Source organism: Rhincodon typus, chromosome 5 (assembly GCF_021869965.1).
Source record: "Rhincodon typus isolate 14 chromosome 5, sRhiTyp1.1, whole genome shotgun sequence".
NCBI classification, from domain to species: Eukaryota; Metazoa; Chordata; class Chondrichthyes; order Orectolobiformes; family Rhincodontidae; genus Rhincodon; species Rhincodon typus.
The window spans coordinates 1,209,295-1,222,559 of NC_063336.1; the positions used below are offsets into that span (position 1 = coordinate 1,209,295).

General features: G+C 43.9%; 1 protein-coding gene across 1 annotated transcript in view; it reads left to right on the plus strand.

Annotated features, from left to right (window-relative positions):
* tcte1 (t-complex-associated-testis-expressed 1) overlaps nucleotides 1-9,851 on the plus strand; it is an 11,813-nt gene extending 1,962 nt beyond the window's left edge. The window contains exons 2-3 of the mRNA XM_048596791.1: nucleotides 4,389-5,404; nucleotides 9,491-9,851. Of these exons, the coding sequence (XP_048452748.1) occupies nucleotides 4,389-5,404; nucleotides 9,491-9,703 (1,229 nt within the window). The 3' untranslated portion in view covers nucleotides 9,704-9,851. The remainder of the gene's footprint in view (nucleotides 1-4,388; nucleotides 5,405-9,490) is intronic.
* Nucleotides 9,852-13,265: the final 3,414 nt, after the last annotated feature.

Genomic DNA, 13,265 nt, shown 5'->3' on the forward strand with positions numbered 1-13,265 from the left:
CTCAGATTCTCCAGCATCTGCAGTTCGTACTATCTCTGAAACAATCCCGCCCTATCTGGTCTCTCTGCATCACTGAGTCACTCCAGCTTAGACAACACCCTGCCGAGCCTCCAGTGTAATCACATCATTCCTGTAGTGTGCCAACTACAAGTGCACACAATGCCCAGCTGTGGCCTAACATTCATTATATACAACTCCATCATAACTCCTTGCTCTTGTATTTAATGCCTGGAGTAATAAAGGTAAGTACTCTGTATGCCATCTTACCCACTCTTTCTAGCTGCCCTGCTGTCTTCAACAATCTGTGGACATGCACACCAAGGTTCGTACTTCCTGGATTCCAACCATTCATTGTGTATTTCCTTGTCTTGTTACTCCTCCCAAAATGCATCACCTCAGAGTTTTCAGGGTTAAATTCTATTTGCCACTGTTCAACCCAAGTGACTATCCCATCTATATCATCCTGTAGTGAAAATTTATCCTCCTCACTATTTACGAAACCATCAGTTTTCATTTAATCTGTGAATTCGGTGATCATAACTCTGACATTTATGTCTAGATCATTAATATACACAGCAAACAGCAAGGCACCCAGCACTGAACCCTGTGGTATACCACTGGACACAGGCTTCCAGTCACAAAAACATCCTTGGAGTTGGAGGTCAATCATCCCAGCTCCAGAACATCTCTGCAGGAGTTCCTCAGGGTAGTATCCTAGGCCCAACCATTTTCAGCTGCTTCATCAATGACCTTCCCTCCATCATAAGGTCAGAAGTGGGGATGTTCACCGATGATTACACAATGTTCAGCACCATTCCTGACTCCTCAGATACTGAAGCAGTCCATGTTCACATACAACAAGATCTGGGCAATATCCAGGCTTGGGCTGACAAGTGGCAAGTGACATTCGCGCCACACAAATGCCAGGCTATGACCATCACCAATAAGAGACAATCTAACCACCGCCCCTTGATATTCAATGGCATTATAATCACTGGTTCCCACTCTGTCAAGATTTAGTGACACAGCACAGAAAGAAACCCTTCGGTCCAACTCGTCCATGCCAACCAAGTTTCCCAAACTAAACTTTCCATTTGCCTGCGTTTGGCCCACATCCCTCTAAAATGTCCCTCCCTGTACCTGTCCAAATGGATTTTAAATCTTTCTCCTCTCATCTTAAAATTATGGCCTCTGAAAATATTTAAAAAGAACATGTGGAGCAACATTTTCAGATGAAGTGGTAAATGCAGGTACAGTTACAACATTTAAAAGACATTTGGATATGTACATGGATAGGAAAGGTTTTGAGGGATATGGGCCAAATGCAGGCAGGTGGGACTAGTTTGGTTTGGGAACTTGGTCAGGGTGAATGAGTTGGACCAAGGGGTCTGTTTCCATACTGTAGACAAAGCAGGCTCGAGGGGCCAAATGGCCTACTCCTGTTCCTCTTTCTCATGGTCTTGTGGTCCCTCTATAGCAAGTACATGCATTCATAGGCCAGGAGACCAAAATCCTTGTGATTGACCAGAAAGTTGACTGGACTAGCCATACAAATACAGTGGTTGCAAAAGCAGGTCAGAGGCTAGGAATACTGTGGCGAGTAACTCACTTCCTGACTCCCCAGAGCCTGCCCACCATCAACAAGGCACAAGTCAGGAGTGTGATGGAATACTCCCCCCTTGCCTGGATGGGTGCAGCTCCAACAACACTCAAGAAGCTTGACACCATCCAGGATAAAGCAGCCCACTTGATTGGAACCACATCCACAAGCATCCACTCCCTTCACCACTGACGCTCAGTAGCAGCAGTGTGTACAATCTACAAGGTGCACTGCAGAAAGATGCTCAGACAGCACCTTCCAAACCCATGACCACTTCCATTTAGAAGGAAGGGGCAGCAGATACACGGGAACACCACCCCCTGCAAATTTCTCTCCAAGTCACTCACCATCCTGACTCGGAAATATATCACCGTTCCTTCACTGATGCAGGGTCAGCATGCATTCAGATGAAAAGACTTTCATAATTCTTCCCTCTTTAGGTCCCAATATACTTGAAAACTGCCCCATCCTTTCCCTTTCCATTATTATTTGCCACTTCACTAGCCTGCCCTGTTGCCTTGTTATTTCTCATTAATTAAATCCTTTCTTACATTAAATGCATCCCCCCTTCAAACATCATCTCACGCTAGTTATCTGCTTTAAGTCGTTTTCTTTGAAAAGCAGCCCTGGTACACAGATAACATGTACAGAAATTTAGAAGGTTAAGGGGTGTTTTGATCCAAGTTTTAAAAACAATAAGATCAGACAGGGTAGATAGAATCTCACAATCCCTACAATTTGGAAGCAGACCATTCGGCCCATCAAGTCCAAGCCAACCCTCTGAAAAGCAGACCATCCCATCTCTGTAACCTTGCTTTTCCCATGGCTAACCCACCCAGCCTGCACATCCTTAGATACCTGGGGCAATTTAGAATGGCCAATCCACCCTAACCTGCATATCTTTGGACTGAGGGAGGAAACACACACAGGGAGAACATGCAAACTCCACACAGATTTTTGTTTGGGGCTGGAATCGAACCAGGTCCCTGACTTTGTGAGGCAGCAGTGCTAACCAGTAAGCACCATTCCACTCTAATGATGGGAGTTATTTCTTGTGAATGGGGAAGTCTAGGAACTGTGTCAAAAAATGAGAGCCAGAACCTTTCAGGTGTGAAATTAGGAAATATTTATTCATATAAAGAGTAATGCAGATTTTGTATTCACTCATTGGTTTTATTTCCCCATCCCTAATTGTCCTGGGGATGGTGGTAGTGAGCTGCCCTCTTGAGTCGCTACAGTCTTTGGGGTATAGGGAGGAAGTATTGGAAAGAAGCTCCAACATTTTTACCCGGCGACAATGAAGGAGCAGTGATGTAAAGTTCCAAGTCACGATTCTGAGTGGCATGAAGGGGATCTTACAGGTGGCGGTGTTTCAATGCTGCCTTTGTCCTTCTAGTTGGTAGAGGTTGTAGGTTTGGAAGATAGTATCTAAGGACCCTGAGTAAGTAAGTTACTGCAATGCACCTTGTAGATAAGACACACTACTGCCACTGTTGGCTGCTTTGTTCTGGATAGTGTTATGTTTTTTGAGTGTTGTTGGAGCTGCACTGATCTACCCAAATAGGGAGTATTCCATCACACTCCTGCCCTGTGGACAGGCTTTGGGGAGTCAGAAGGTCAGTTACTCGCCGCAGTATTCCCAGCCTCTGACCTGTTTTTGTAGCCGCTGTGTTTATATGGCTGGTCCAGTTGAGTTTCTGGTCAATGGTAACCCCCAGGGTGTTGATAGTGGGTATTCAGCAATGGTAACACTATAGAACACTACAAAGGCAATGGTTAGATTCTCTTGTGTTAGCGAAGGTCATTGCTTTACACTTGTATGAACATAAGTCTATATTAAATTGTGAATGTGAAACAGGAGTAGGCCATCAAACCTGCTGTGCCATTTAATAAGGTCACAGCTGGTCTGAGTCATAGCCTAAACTCCATGAGCTTGATGTTAAGGGGCTGTCTGTCACTCTCACCCCACCTCTGCAATTCAGCTCTTTTGTCCGTGTTTGAACTAAGGCTGTAATGAGGTCAGGAGCTGAGTGGTCCTGGTGGAACCCAGAAACTGAGTGTAGTGAATGGGTTTGGCAGCATTGTTGATGACCCTTTCCATCAGTGATGCTGAGGTACCCCCGGGAAGGGGTCACAATGGATCATCCACTCAGTGATTCGGGCTGAAGATGGATGCAAATGCATCCACTTCTTTTTCATTGATGTGCTGGGCTCCACCATCGTTAATGATGGAGATAGTCATTGAGACTTCTGGTCGTCGTTTGAAACTCTCTTCCACAAACAGCGACTCGGTCACTAGTTGTTTCTAAAGCTGAGACTAACAGGTTTTTATCAGTCTGGTATGTGGAATGAGGTCACAGATTAGCCATAAGCTCTCTGAATGGGACAGATCTCCACCTGTTCCTCCATTTCTGTTTCAGAAAATTAACAAAAGGAGGAGAAGTGTTTGTAGACAGTAAGTTGTTCTGGTATGTGGCACACTGTCTGAAAGGACAGTGTAAAACCATTTCAATGGTAATGTTTATGAGGAAATTCGATAAGGAACATGATTTTCAGGGTCATGTTGAAGAGCATGGAGTGGGACTAACTCTGTCAAAATACCAGCACAGCTTTGACTAGCTGAATAACCACTTTCTTTTCTGTGTCTTTTTACAATTCTATGAAATTATCATTTGACTTGATCAAAGAAGCTTTGGATTATGATGTACTTTGCAAATGGTCTCCACAATTCCTGGAGATAGTGCTGCTGAGTCATTCACATACCCTGTGCCCTCTTTTAACTCTACAGAGCATCCCCTTTTGATGCAACTTCAGGAGAAAGACAGACGCAAAGTGTTGGCCAAGATTTCTACCAATATCCCACTAAAAGTGACAGCGAACCTGATCAGTGATGAAGGTTATTGGAAACGGTGTTGCCTTGAATGCTGGGAGGTCTGTGACATCTCCAGCTATGGAAACAGCTGGAAGAGAATGTTCTTTGAACGTCTGCTGAAAAACATCATTGAGTTCTTTGTCCCCGACACCACCGATGTAAAGGTGGTCCTGGACCTGGTGCCGCTCTGCAGAAACTATGTGAAGACGTTAGATGTTGCCCAGCTACTTCCTCCTGTCAAGCAATCCTCTGAGGCAATGGACGATGACTCTTCAGATGCTGGCAGTGATAGTGATGTGATTGGACCTTCAGTAGATCACTTCGACTTCAGCATCTTGCTTAGCAAACTCATCAATCTTGAAGAGCTCCATGTGACCTATGGGGTCAAGGACTGTGGGATGAATTTTGAATGGAACATCTTTCAATTCACTTACCGAGACTGCTTCTCGCTGGCAAAGGCTATCAATTCTTGCAAGACCTTGAAGGTGCTCAAACTCCCTCGAAACAGAATTGATGATGAGAAACTGCGAGTGTTGGTGAAGTACATGCTGAACCATCCTTCACTGATAGAACTGGACTTGTCACACAACTTGATCCAGGACAATGGGGCAAAGGTCCTGGCCAAGCTTCTGCACAAGACTAAACTGGAAAAAGTCAATCTGTGTAACAACCGCATCTCAGCTTATGGAGCTAAAGCCATCTCCTACAAAGTCAGGCGTTTCTCAACCCTCAAATCCATCAACTTTTGTCTCAATCAAATCGGGGATGAAGGGGGAGAGGCCTTAGGCAGAGCGCTTGTGAAATCCTCAGTGGAAGACATCAACTTGTCATGCAATGAGCTGACGGAGCCTGTGGCCGTGGTCTTCTCTGAACTCCTGACAAAAAACCACACCCTAAAATCCATTGACCTGTCATGTAATAATTTAGGCCTGGTTAGTATCTGTGGGAGATGTTTGAAGTAAAACAATGCAGTTGTCAATTAGCGTGACCTATATAAGCCAAAGTATGAGCGATCTATTGCCTCTGTATGTTCCTGAATTCCATCAGCTCCTCTCCCAATCTTCCCCCCAACTTCTGAAAACATTGATTCAAACTCTTCCAGTATCTATCCTCCGCTCCTCTGTAATCTCTGCCACAGCTGAAAGTAGACATAATTTTACTCAGACCATGTCCAGCAGGGGACTATTAAACAGTGACTGGGAGCCTGTACCTTTTCCTTTCCCTGAATTTAAAACTAGATGGATCCTTTCTCCAAATGTGTGTGTGTCACTGGCTGGGTCAGCACTTATCATCTAATTTATCCAAATCGCACTGGAGAAGGTGATGGTGACTTAGCCGACTTCTTAAACCACTACAGTCCTTGCGGGGTCGGTACCACCACAATACGCTGAGGGAGGAAATTCCAGTCTTTTAACCCAGTGAAAGTAGAGGCATAAGGATTTAAAATCAGGATGGTATGTGGCTTGGAGTGGGGTTTGGAGTTAGGAGAGGTCCTGAGTTTGGAAAATGCTGTTGAGTGAGATTTGGTGAGTTAGTGCAGTGGGGGAGGGGGGTGCGATGGCCTTGTGGTATTATCGCTGGACTATTAATCCAGAGACCCAGATAATGTTCTGGAGACCCAGATTCGAATCCTGCCACGGCAGATGGTGGAATTTGAATTCAATAAATATCTGGAATTAAGAATCTAATGATGACCGTGAATCCATTGTTGATTGTTGGGAAAAACCCATCTGGTTCACTAATGTCCTTTAGGGAAGGAAACTGCCATCCTTACCTGGTCTGGCCTACGTGTGACTCCAGACCCACAGCAATATAGTTGACTCTGAACTGACTTCTGGGCAATTAGGGATGGGCAATAAATGCTGCCCAGCCAGCGACACCCTCATCCCGTGAATGAATAAAGAGAAAAAAAGGAATGGGTGCTCTCTGCTGCCAGTCTGAGCTGTGGTGGAGGACAGACATCACACACGGGCAGGTTCGGCCCACAGATCATAAACGGCCAACTGTGGCCATCAAATATCCACAATGCTGCTTCATGGAGAGGTTTTTTACAGGCTCCAGAACTCTCGAATATTCTGCCAGTGCCAGTGCACACCAGGAGGTTGGACACATCACTGTGCAGTTAGCTAAGACCAGCTATGCCAGTGGTGGGCACTGCAACTGGTTTAAATGCCAACTGACTGTACAGGGGAGCCTAATGTAATGGCTGTAGGTGTGGGGACTACAGTAAGCTGCCCTGCAGATTCATAGTGACTCAGTCAGGGGAACAAGTGCAAGCCTGACTGCCAGCAATAAGGACAGGAGGCCAGAGCGAGAGAGAGAAACAGCACTCCCCTCAATACTCATCTGTAATTGCCAGTAAATTGGGAGCTCAGCTGGGATCACAAGTGAGTGTGCTGGACTAGCGGGTGAGTGATTGTTACATGTTTCTCTGAGGTTAGACTTAGTTAACTGCTCTTGTAGTGTAATGCTGATAAAACATCGTTCTCTTATTAGTCCTGTTTGGACAGTATAGAAGAAACTTTAATCTGTATTTAACCCCATTCTGTCCCTGTCCTGGGAGGGTTTGACAGGAACTGTGTTAAGAAAGCTTTATTTTCAATTTAAAAGAGTAGAGGGACATTTTGCTCTGTATCGTACCCGTGCTGTCCCAGTCCTGGTAGTGTTTGATGGGGGAGGTGTCAAGGAAGCTTTATTCCTTATTAAACCCCATGCTGTCCTTGTCCTGGGAGTGTTTGATGGGGACAGTACAGAGAGGGCTCTACCCTGAATCTAACTACATGATGTCCCTGTCCTGGGTCTGTTTGATAGGGACAGTGTAGAGGCAGCTTTACTCTGTACCTTTGTATCACGGAATCAAAAAAATCATACAGTACAGAAGAAGCCCTTTGGCCCATCAAATTTATACCCTCTAAAAATACACTACTGCCCACACCCGTCCCACTTTATACGCCCCAAAAATACACTACTGCACACACCTGTCCCACTTTCCCACACTTGGCCCATAGCAATTCTGTTATTATACAACAAGTGTTTATCCAAGTTCTTTTTAAAGGTTGTGTGGTTTCCTGCCTCAGTTTCCCTCCCAGGCAGTACATTCCAGACCCCCACCACCCTCTGGGTGAAAATCATTTCCCTCAAATCCCCTCTAAACCTCCTGCCTTTCACATTGTAATTACACCTTCTTGTTATTGACCCTTACACTAAGGGCAACAGCTGCTTTCCATCCACACTGTCCATGACCCTCATAATCTTACATACCCCTATCAGATCCCCCTTCATCACTGCCTCTTCATCACTGAAAAGCTCCATCCCAGGCACATCCTGGTGAATCTCCCTCTGCACCCCCTCCAGTGCAATCACATCCTTCCTATAGTGTGGAGACCAGAACTGCACACAGGACTCTAGCTGTGGCCTAACTAACACAATATACAGCTCCATCATAACATCACTACACTTGTTTTCAGTGCCTTGACTAACAAAGGCAAGTCTATATGCCTTCTTAACCACTTTTTCTACTAGTCCTGTTGCCTTCTAGGATCTACAGACAAACACGCCAAGGTTCCTCTGTATTTCTTGGGTTCCGACCATTCATTTTGTCTTCCCTTATCTTGTTATTCCTCCCAAAATGCATCACTTCACAGTTTTCAGGATGAAATTCCATTTGCCACTGTTCAGTCCATCTGACTAGCCTATTTACATTACCCTGTGATCAAAGCCTATCCTCCTCATTATTTTTAACCATCAATGTTCATGTCACCTGTGAAACTAGTGATCAAACCTGCTACCTTTATATCTATATCATTAAGGTACACAGCAAATAGCGAGGAACCCTGTGGTACACCATTGGGAACAGGCTTTCAGTTTTGAAGCCACCTTTCCACCATTGCCCTCAGCTTGCTGACACTAGGCCAGTTTTGTATCAATCTGTCAAATTGCCCAGGATCCCATGGACTTTTAGCTTCTTAAGCTGCCTGCCGTTTGAGATCTTGTGAAATGCCTTAGTGAAGTCTTAGTAGACTACATCCACTGCATTACCCTCATCTATACACTTAGTCACCTGCTCAAAAATTCAATCACATTTGTTAGAAATGATCACTGTCTTACAAAAGCCACACCAGCTATCCTTGATTAACCCATGCCTCTCCAAGTGGAGATTAATTCTGTCCCTCAGAAATGTTTCCAATAGTTTGAATGCCACAGGTGTTAGACTCACTCAAAAATCCAAAGAACTGCAGATGCCAGAAATCTGAAACAAATTGCTGGAGAAACTCAGTAGGTGTGGCAGCATCCATGGAGAGAAAGCAGAGTTAACATTTTGGATCTAATGACCCTTCTTCAGTTCTGTAGGATTAGATAGGGTGGACAGTGGAAGCCTTTTTCCTCGGATGGTGGTGGCTAGCACGAGGGGACATAGCTTTAAATTGAGGGGTGATAGATATAGGACAGATGTCAGAGGTAGGTTCTTTACTCAGAGAGTAGTAAGGGCGTGGAATGCCCTGCCTGCAAAAATAGTAGACTCGCCAAGTTTAAGGGCATTTAAATGGTCATTGGATAAACATATGGATGATAATGGAATAGTGTAAGTTAGATGGGCTTCAGATTGGTTTCACAGGTCGGTGCAACATCGAGGGCTGAAGGGCCTGTACTGCGCTGTAATGTTCTATGTTCTATGTTCTACGTACTGTTGAGTACATTAAACTCTGCTTTCACTCCACAGATGCTGCCAAACCTACTCAACTTCTCCAGCAATTTCTGTCTTTGTGGTAGACTCACTTGCCTATAATGCTCTGCTTTATCCCTACCGCCCTTTTTGAATAATGGTACCACATGAGCTGTCCTGTAGTTAGAGAGGATTTGCAATTAATGTCAAAGCCTGTGCAATCCCACAGCAATTTGGTATTCATCTTGTATCATTCCCTCAGGTTTCTTCATGGTGTCCTCTCTCAGGTCTTTATATCTCTCAGATCTCTTTCTCTCTACTCCTTTTAAGTTTTTCCCCTGTTTCCTTTTATCAGGAAGGAGGAAGGCAGCTACAAGAGGGAATGTCAATGAATAAGACTGTAATGGAGTTTGACCTGCGGCTGACAGATATTGGCCAGGAGAATGAATATGCCATCAACCAAATCCTACACAATAACCGCGAGAGGGTAAGGAATGCCATCTGCCGCCCATTTAAGGCCATCAAAGCCAGTGAGGTTGCATCAGACCACTACCTAGCAGAGGACTGAATCCACAACACCCTTCCTTGGCATAAATCACCCACTCATTCCACTGTGCTCTGCTGTGAGTCAGTACTAAAAGTTCACATTGTTGGACGGTTTTGTATTAAATAAAGCAAAACTATTTTTATAGTGTTCCAAAATAAATCTATAGTTTGAAGCCCATTTTGCCTCGATTTCCTTTCTCCAACAACTCTGAGTCACAAAAACAATGAGTGCCTTTGACAAGCTATAAACAACCTGAGGTATTTCAGAAGTGTAATCATTACCAATCAGAAAAAGAATCATCTTAAATACACCCTTAAGCCACAAAAGGAGATGTTAGGATTGATGATCTGGAGGGGAAGAGGCAGTGTCAAATGGAGATGGGGGTGTTTGGGGATGGGAGGGAGGCCTGGGCGTCAGATTGGGACCAGAGAGAGGAGCAAAGTCAGGGAAGCTGGGGGGGCAAGGTTGAGGGGAGGATGGGAAGAGTCAGGGATGAGAGTATAAAATTGAGGAGGGAATATGGGGAGAGGGGCAGGGTTTAGGACATAGCCAGAGTGAGGTAGTGAGAGGGGCTCTGGGGGAAGAGAGAGTGCAGTTTCCTTTAGTCTGTCATGAGATGTGAACATCACTGGAACAAACAGCATTTCTTGCCAATCTGTAGTTGCGAGGCTTGTTCAGCTATTTCAGAGTCAGTTAAGTGGGTCTATAGTTATACGTTGGCCAGATCAGGTAAGGGCAGGACATTTCCTTCACCAAAGGGCATTAGCGAATCAGGCTTTTTAACGACAATTGGTGAGAATTTCTTGGGTCAGCATTACTTCTTCCTTTATTCATTCACAGGATGAGGGCATCGCTGGCCAGGCAGCATTTATTGCCCATCCCTAATTTCCCAGAGAGCAGTTAAGAGTCAACCACATTGCTGTGGGTCTGGAGTCACATGTAGGCCAGACCAGGTGAGGATGGCAGTTTCCTTCCCTAATGGACATAAGTGAACCAGATGGGGTTTTCTGACAATCGACAATGGGTTCACGGTCATCATTAGATTTTTAATTCCAGATATTTTACTGAATTCAAATTCCACCATCTGCCATGGCAGGATTCGAACCTGGGTCTTCAGAACATTATCTGGGTCTCTGGATTAATAGTCCAGCGATAATACCAATAGGCCATCGCCTCCCACAAGACTAGTTTCAATTCTAGATTTAATTGAATTCAAATCTTTCTGTGAATTTCCACGAGCTGCTGTGGTTGGGTTTGAACCCACCTTCCCCAGAGTTCAATAATATTGGTCACATCTGGAGAGAGAGGTTGATAAAGATTGTAGCAAATGTTTCCTTTTATGCAAATATGATAAATGCTATTCACACTGGAGAAGACTTCCTTTGAGTGAGCTCCATCTCCTAGTAGTTATCTTTTCATTCTCTTCCCAGTGATAATGTGAACTTGTGAAGTTAAACATTGATGTTCATCCTTTACACTATACTGACTAATCAGGAGATGATACCAGTTCACCATTCAGACCATCTTTGTGCGTCAGCCCAGCTGAAGGTCACATCCTTGTAGAATCTAATGCTGTCTCCACAAAGTAGGATTGGAGTGTAATGTTTTCTCAAGGATACGGTCAGGAATCTACAGTGACTCTGCAGCCAAGAGTTGTTGTACTTTTAGATACTCTGCAATGATGATTGTATTCCCTTGTTTGATTGGAACAGTGCTCATCCTACTTCTCCCCAGTCTGGACAGGAACAAATAGACTAACAAATAGAAACCCTTTGTTTCTATCGGTGGATTCCACAAGAGATCGAATTGGAAATCATGTCTGTTCATGACTGAAGATCCCTTTCCACTAAACAGAATGTCACCCTCTGGTATGAGACATTTGCGATGTTATGACCTCCAGTATATCGAGTCTGTGGTTTCTATGTGTGACAGCTCCTTGTCATAAATCAGCAAGTCATCCACAACATTGAGCTATCTTCTTTGCTCAAAATATTGCACATTTGATGCTATCTTTAACTATTTTAGTTAATCGCAGATTGCCAATCCATCACCTTGTTGGAATGTATCTATTGGGGTGGATCTGAAATATCCTTTTTAATGTCTGTTATTGCATTTGTACAGACTCAGCCCTTAACCTAAGTTGCCAGTTTATTTTAGCTAACTCTGCTTTCTTGCCCTTATATCTAGCTCTTGGTTAGGCTTAAAATACTATTCTTGGAATATTAGAACATAACAAACATATTCTGGTCATCCTTTAATGCAGAGTATTACAAATTTGAGCACACACATCTTCAACAAGATTTTTACCCTCTCATTCAGGCTTTGCCACAGGAATATGCGATAATATTTCTGCTTGTCTATTCCTTCCCTTCCACACTAAAATAAATCAAAGAGCTACAGATGCTGGAATCATAGAGTCACAGAGTCATACAGCATGGAAACAGAAACTTCAGTCCAACCAATCCATGCCAATCATTATCCCAAACTAAACTAGTCCCACCTACCTGCGTGTAGCCCATATGCCTCCAAACCTTTCCTAATCATGAACTTATTCAAGTGTATTTTAAATGTTGTAACTATACCTGCATCCATCACTTTCTCTGACAGTTCTCTTAAACATGAACCGCCCTGTGTGTAAATTCTGAAACAAAGTCAGAAATTGCTGGAGAAACTCAGCAGGTCTGTAAGTATCGGTGGGAAGAAAGCAGTCGTCAGTACAGTCACTGGACTCGAAACGTTACCTCTGCTTTCTCTCTCTGCAGATGCTGCCAGACCGGCTGAGTTTCTCCAGCAATTTCTGCTTTTGTTTCTTCCCTTGCAAATATTTGTTGTGTCAGCAAACCTCATCAATCTCGAATGAAATTTCTGTACTCCTGGCACAATGTTTCCTCATTTCTTAGCCTTCAGTAGGCTGAAGGTGTGTGGACTGTCTGAATTGTGAGCAAGACAGAGTCTAGTTACTGAACAGAGACGCTGGCAGCAGTAAACGGCCTTTAGCAAGAGAACACATTTATTACATAAAGGAAATTAAGAAGTTACTCCACATCTGTATCTTTGTAGAAAAATCTCACTGTGACTATAAGTGTCAAATTGTTTCCCAACACAAACCTTTCCATGGGCTCAATCCCTGAGAAATATTGCTGCTATCTTAACTTGAATTTCTTACAAAACTGATTCCTCCCAGTTCTTTCCCTTGGTCTGCTAATTTCTCTGAATGCTGGCATGTACATTCTCAAAATCTGGATGCTTCACAGATGAAATCATTCTTTCTAGGTGACAGGTTCCCATGAACTTAAAGCTTGAACCTTCTGCTAAACCATTGGCCTTGACCTGAATTACAGTATTTTGCCACAACAGTTAACAGAAGTCACGCCTCGTGGATGAATTTTAACAAAAAGATCACGTGCCTTGTGTATGTAGGTTAAACTCAGCAGATCTGGCTGCATTGACGGAGAGAAAAATAGAGTTAACATTTTGAGTCTGGCGTGGTCTTCAGAATTTCAAGTTGTATCACTTGAAACATTATCATTGTTTCTGTCCTCACATGCTGCCAGACCTGCTGAGTTTCTCCAGCACTTTGTAT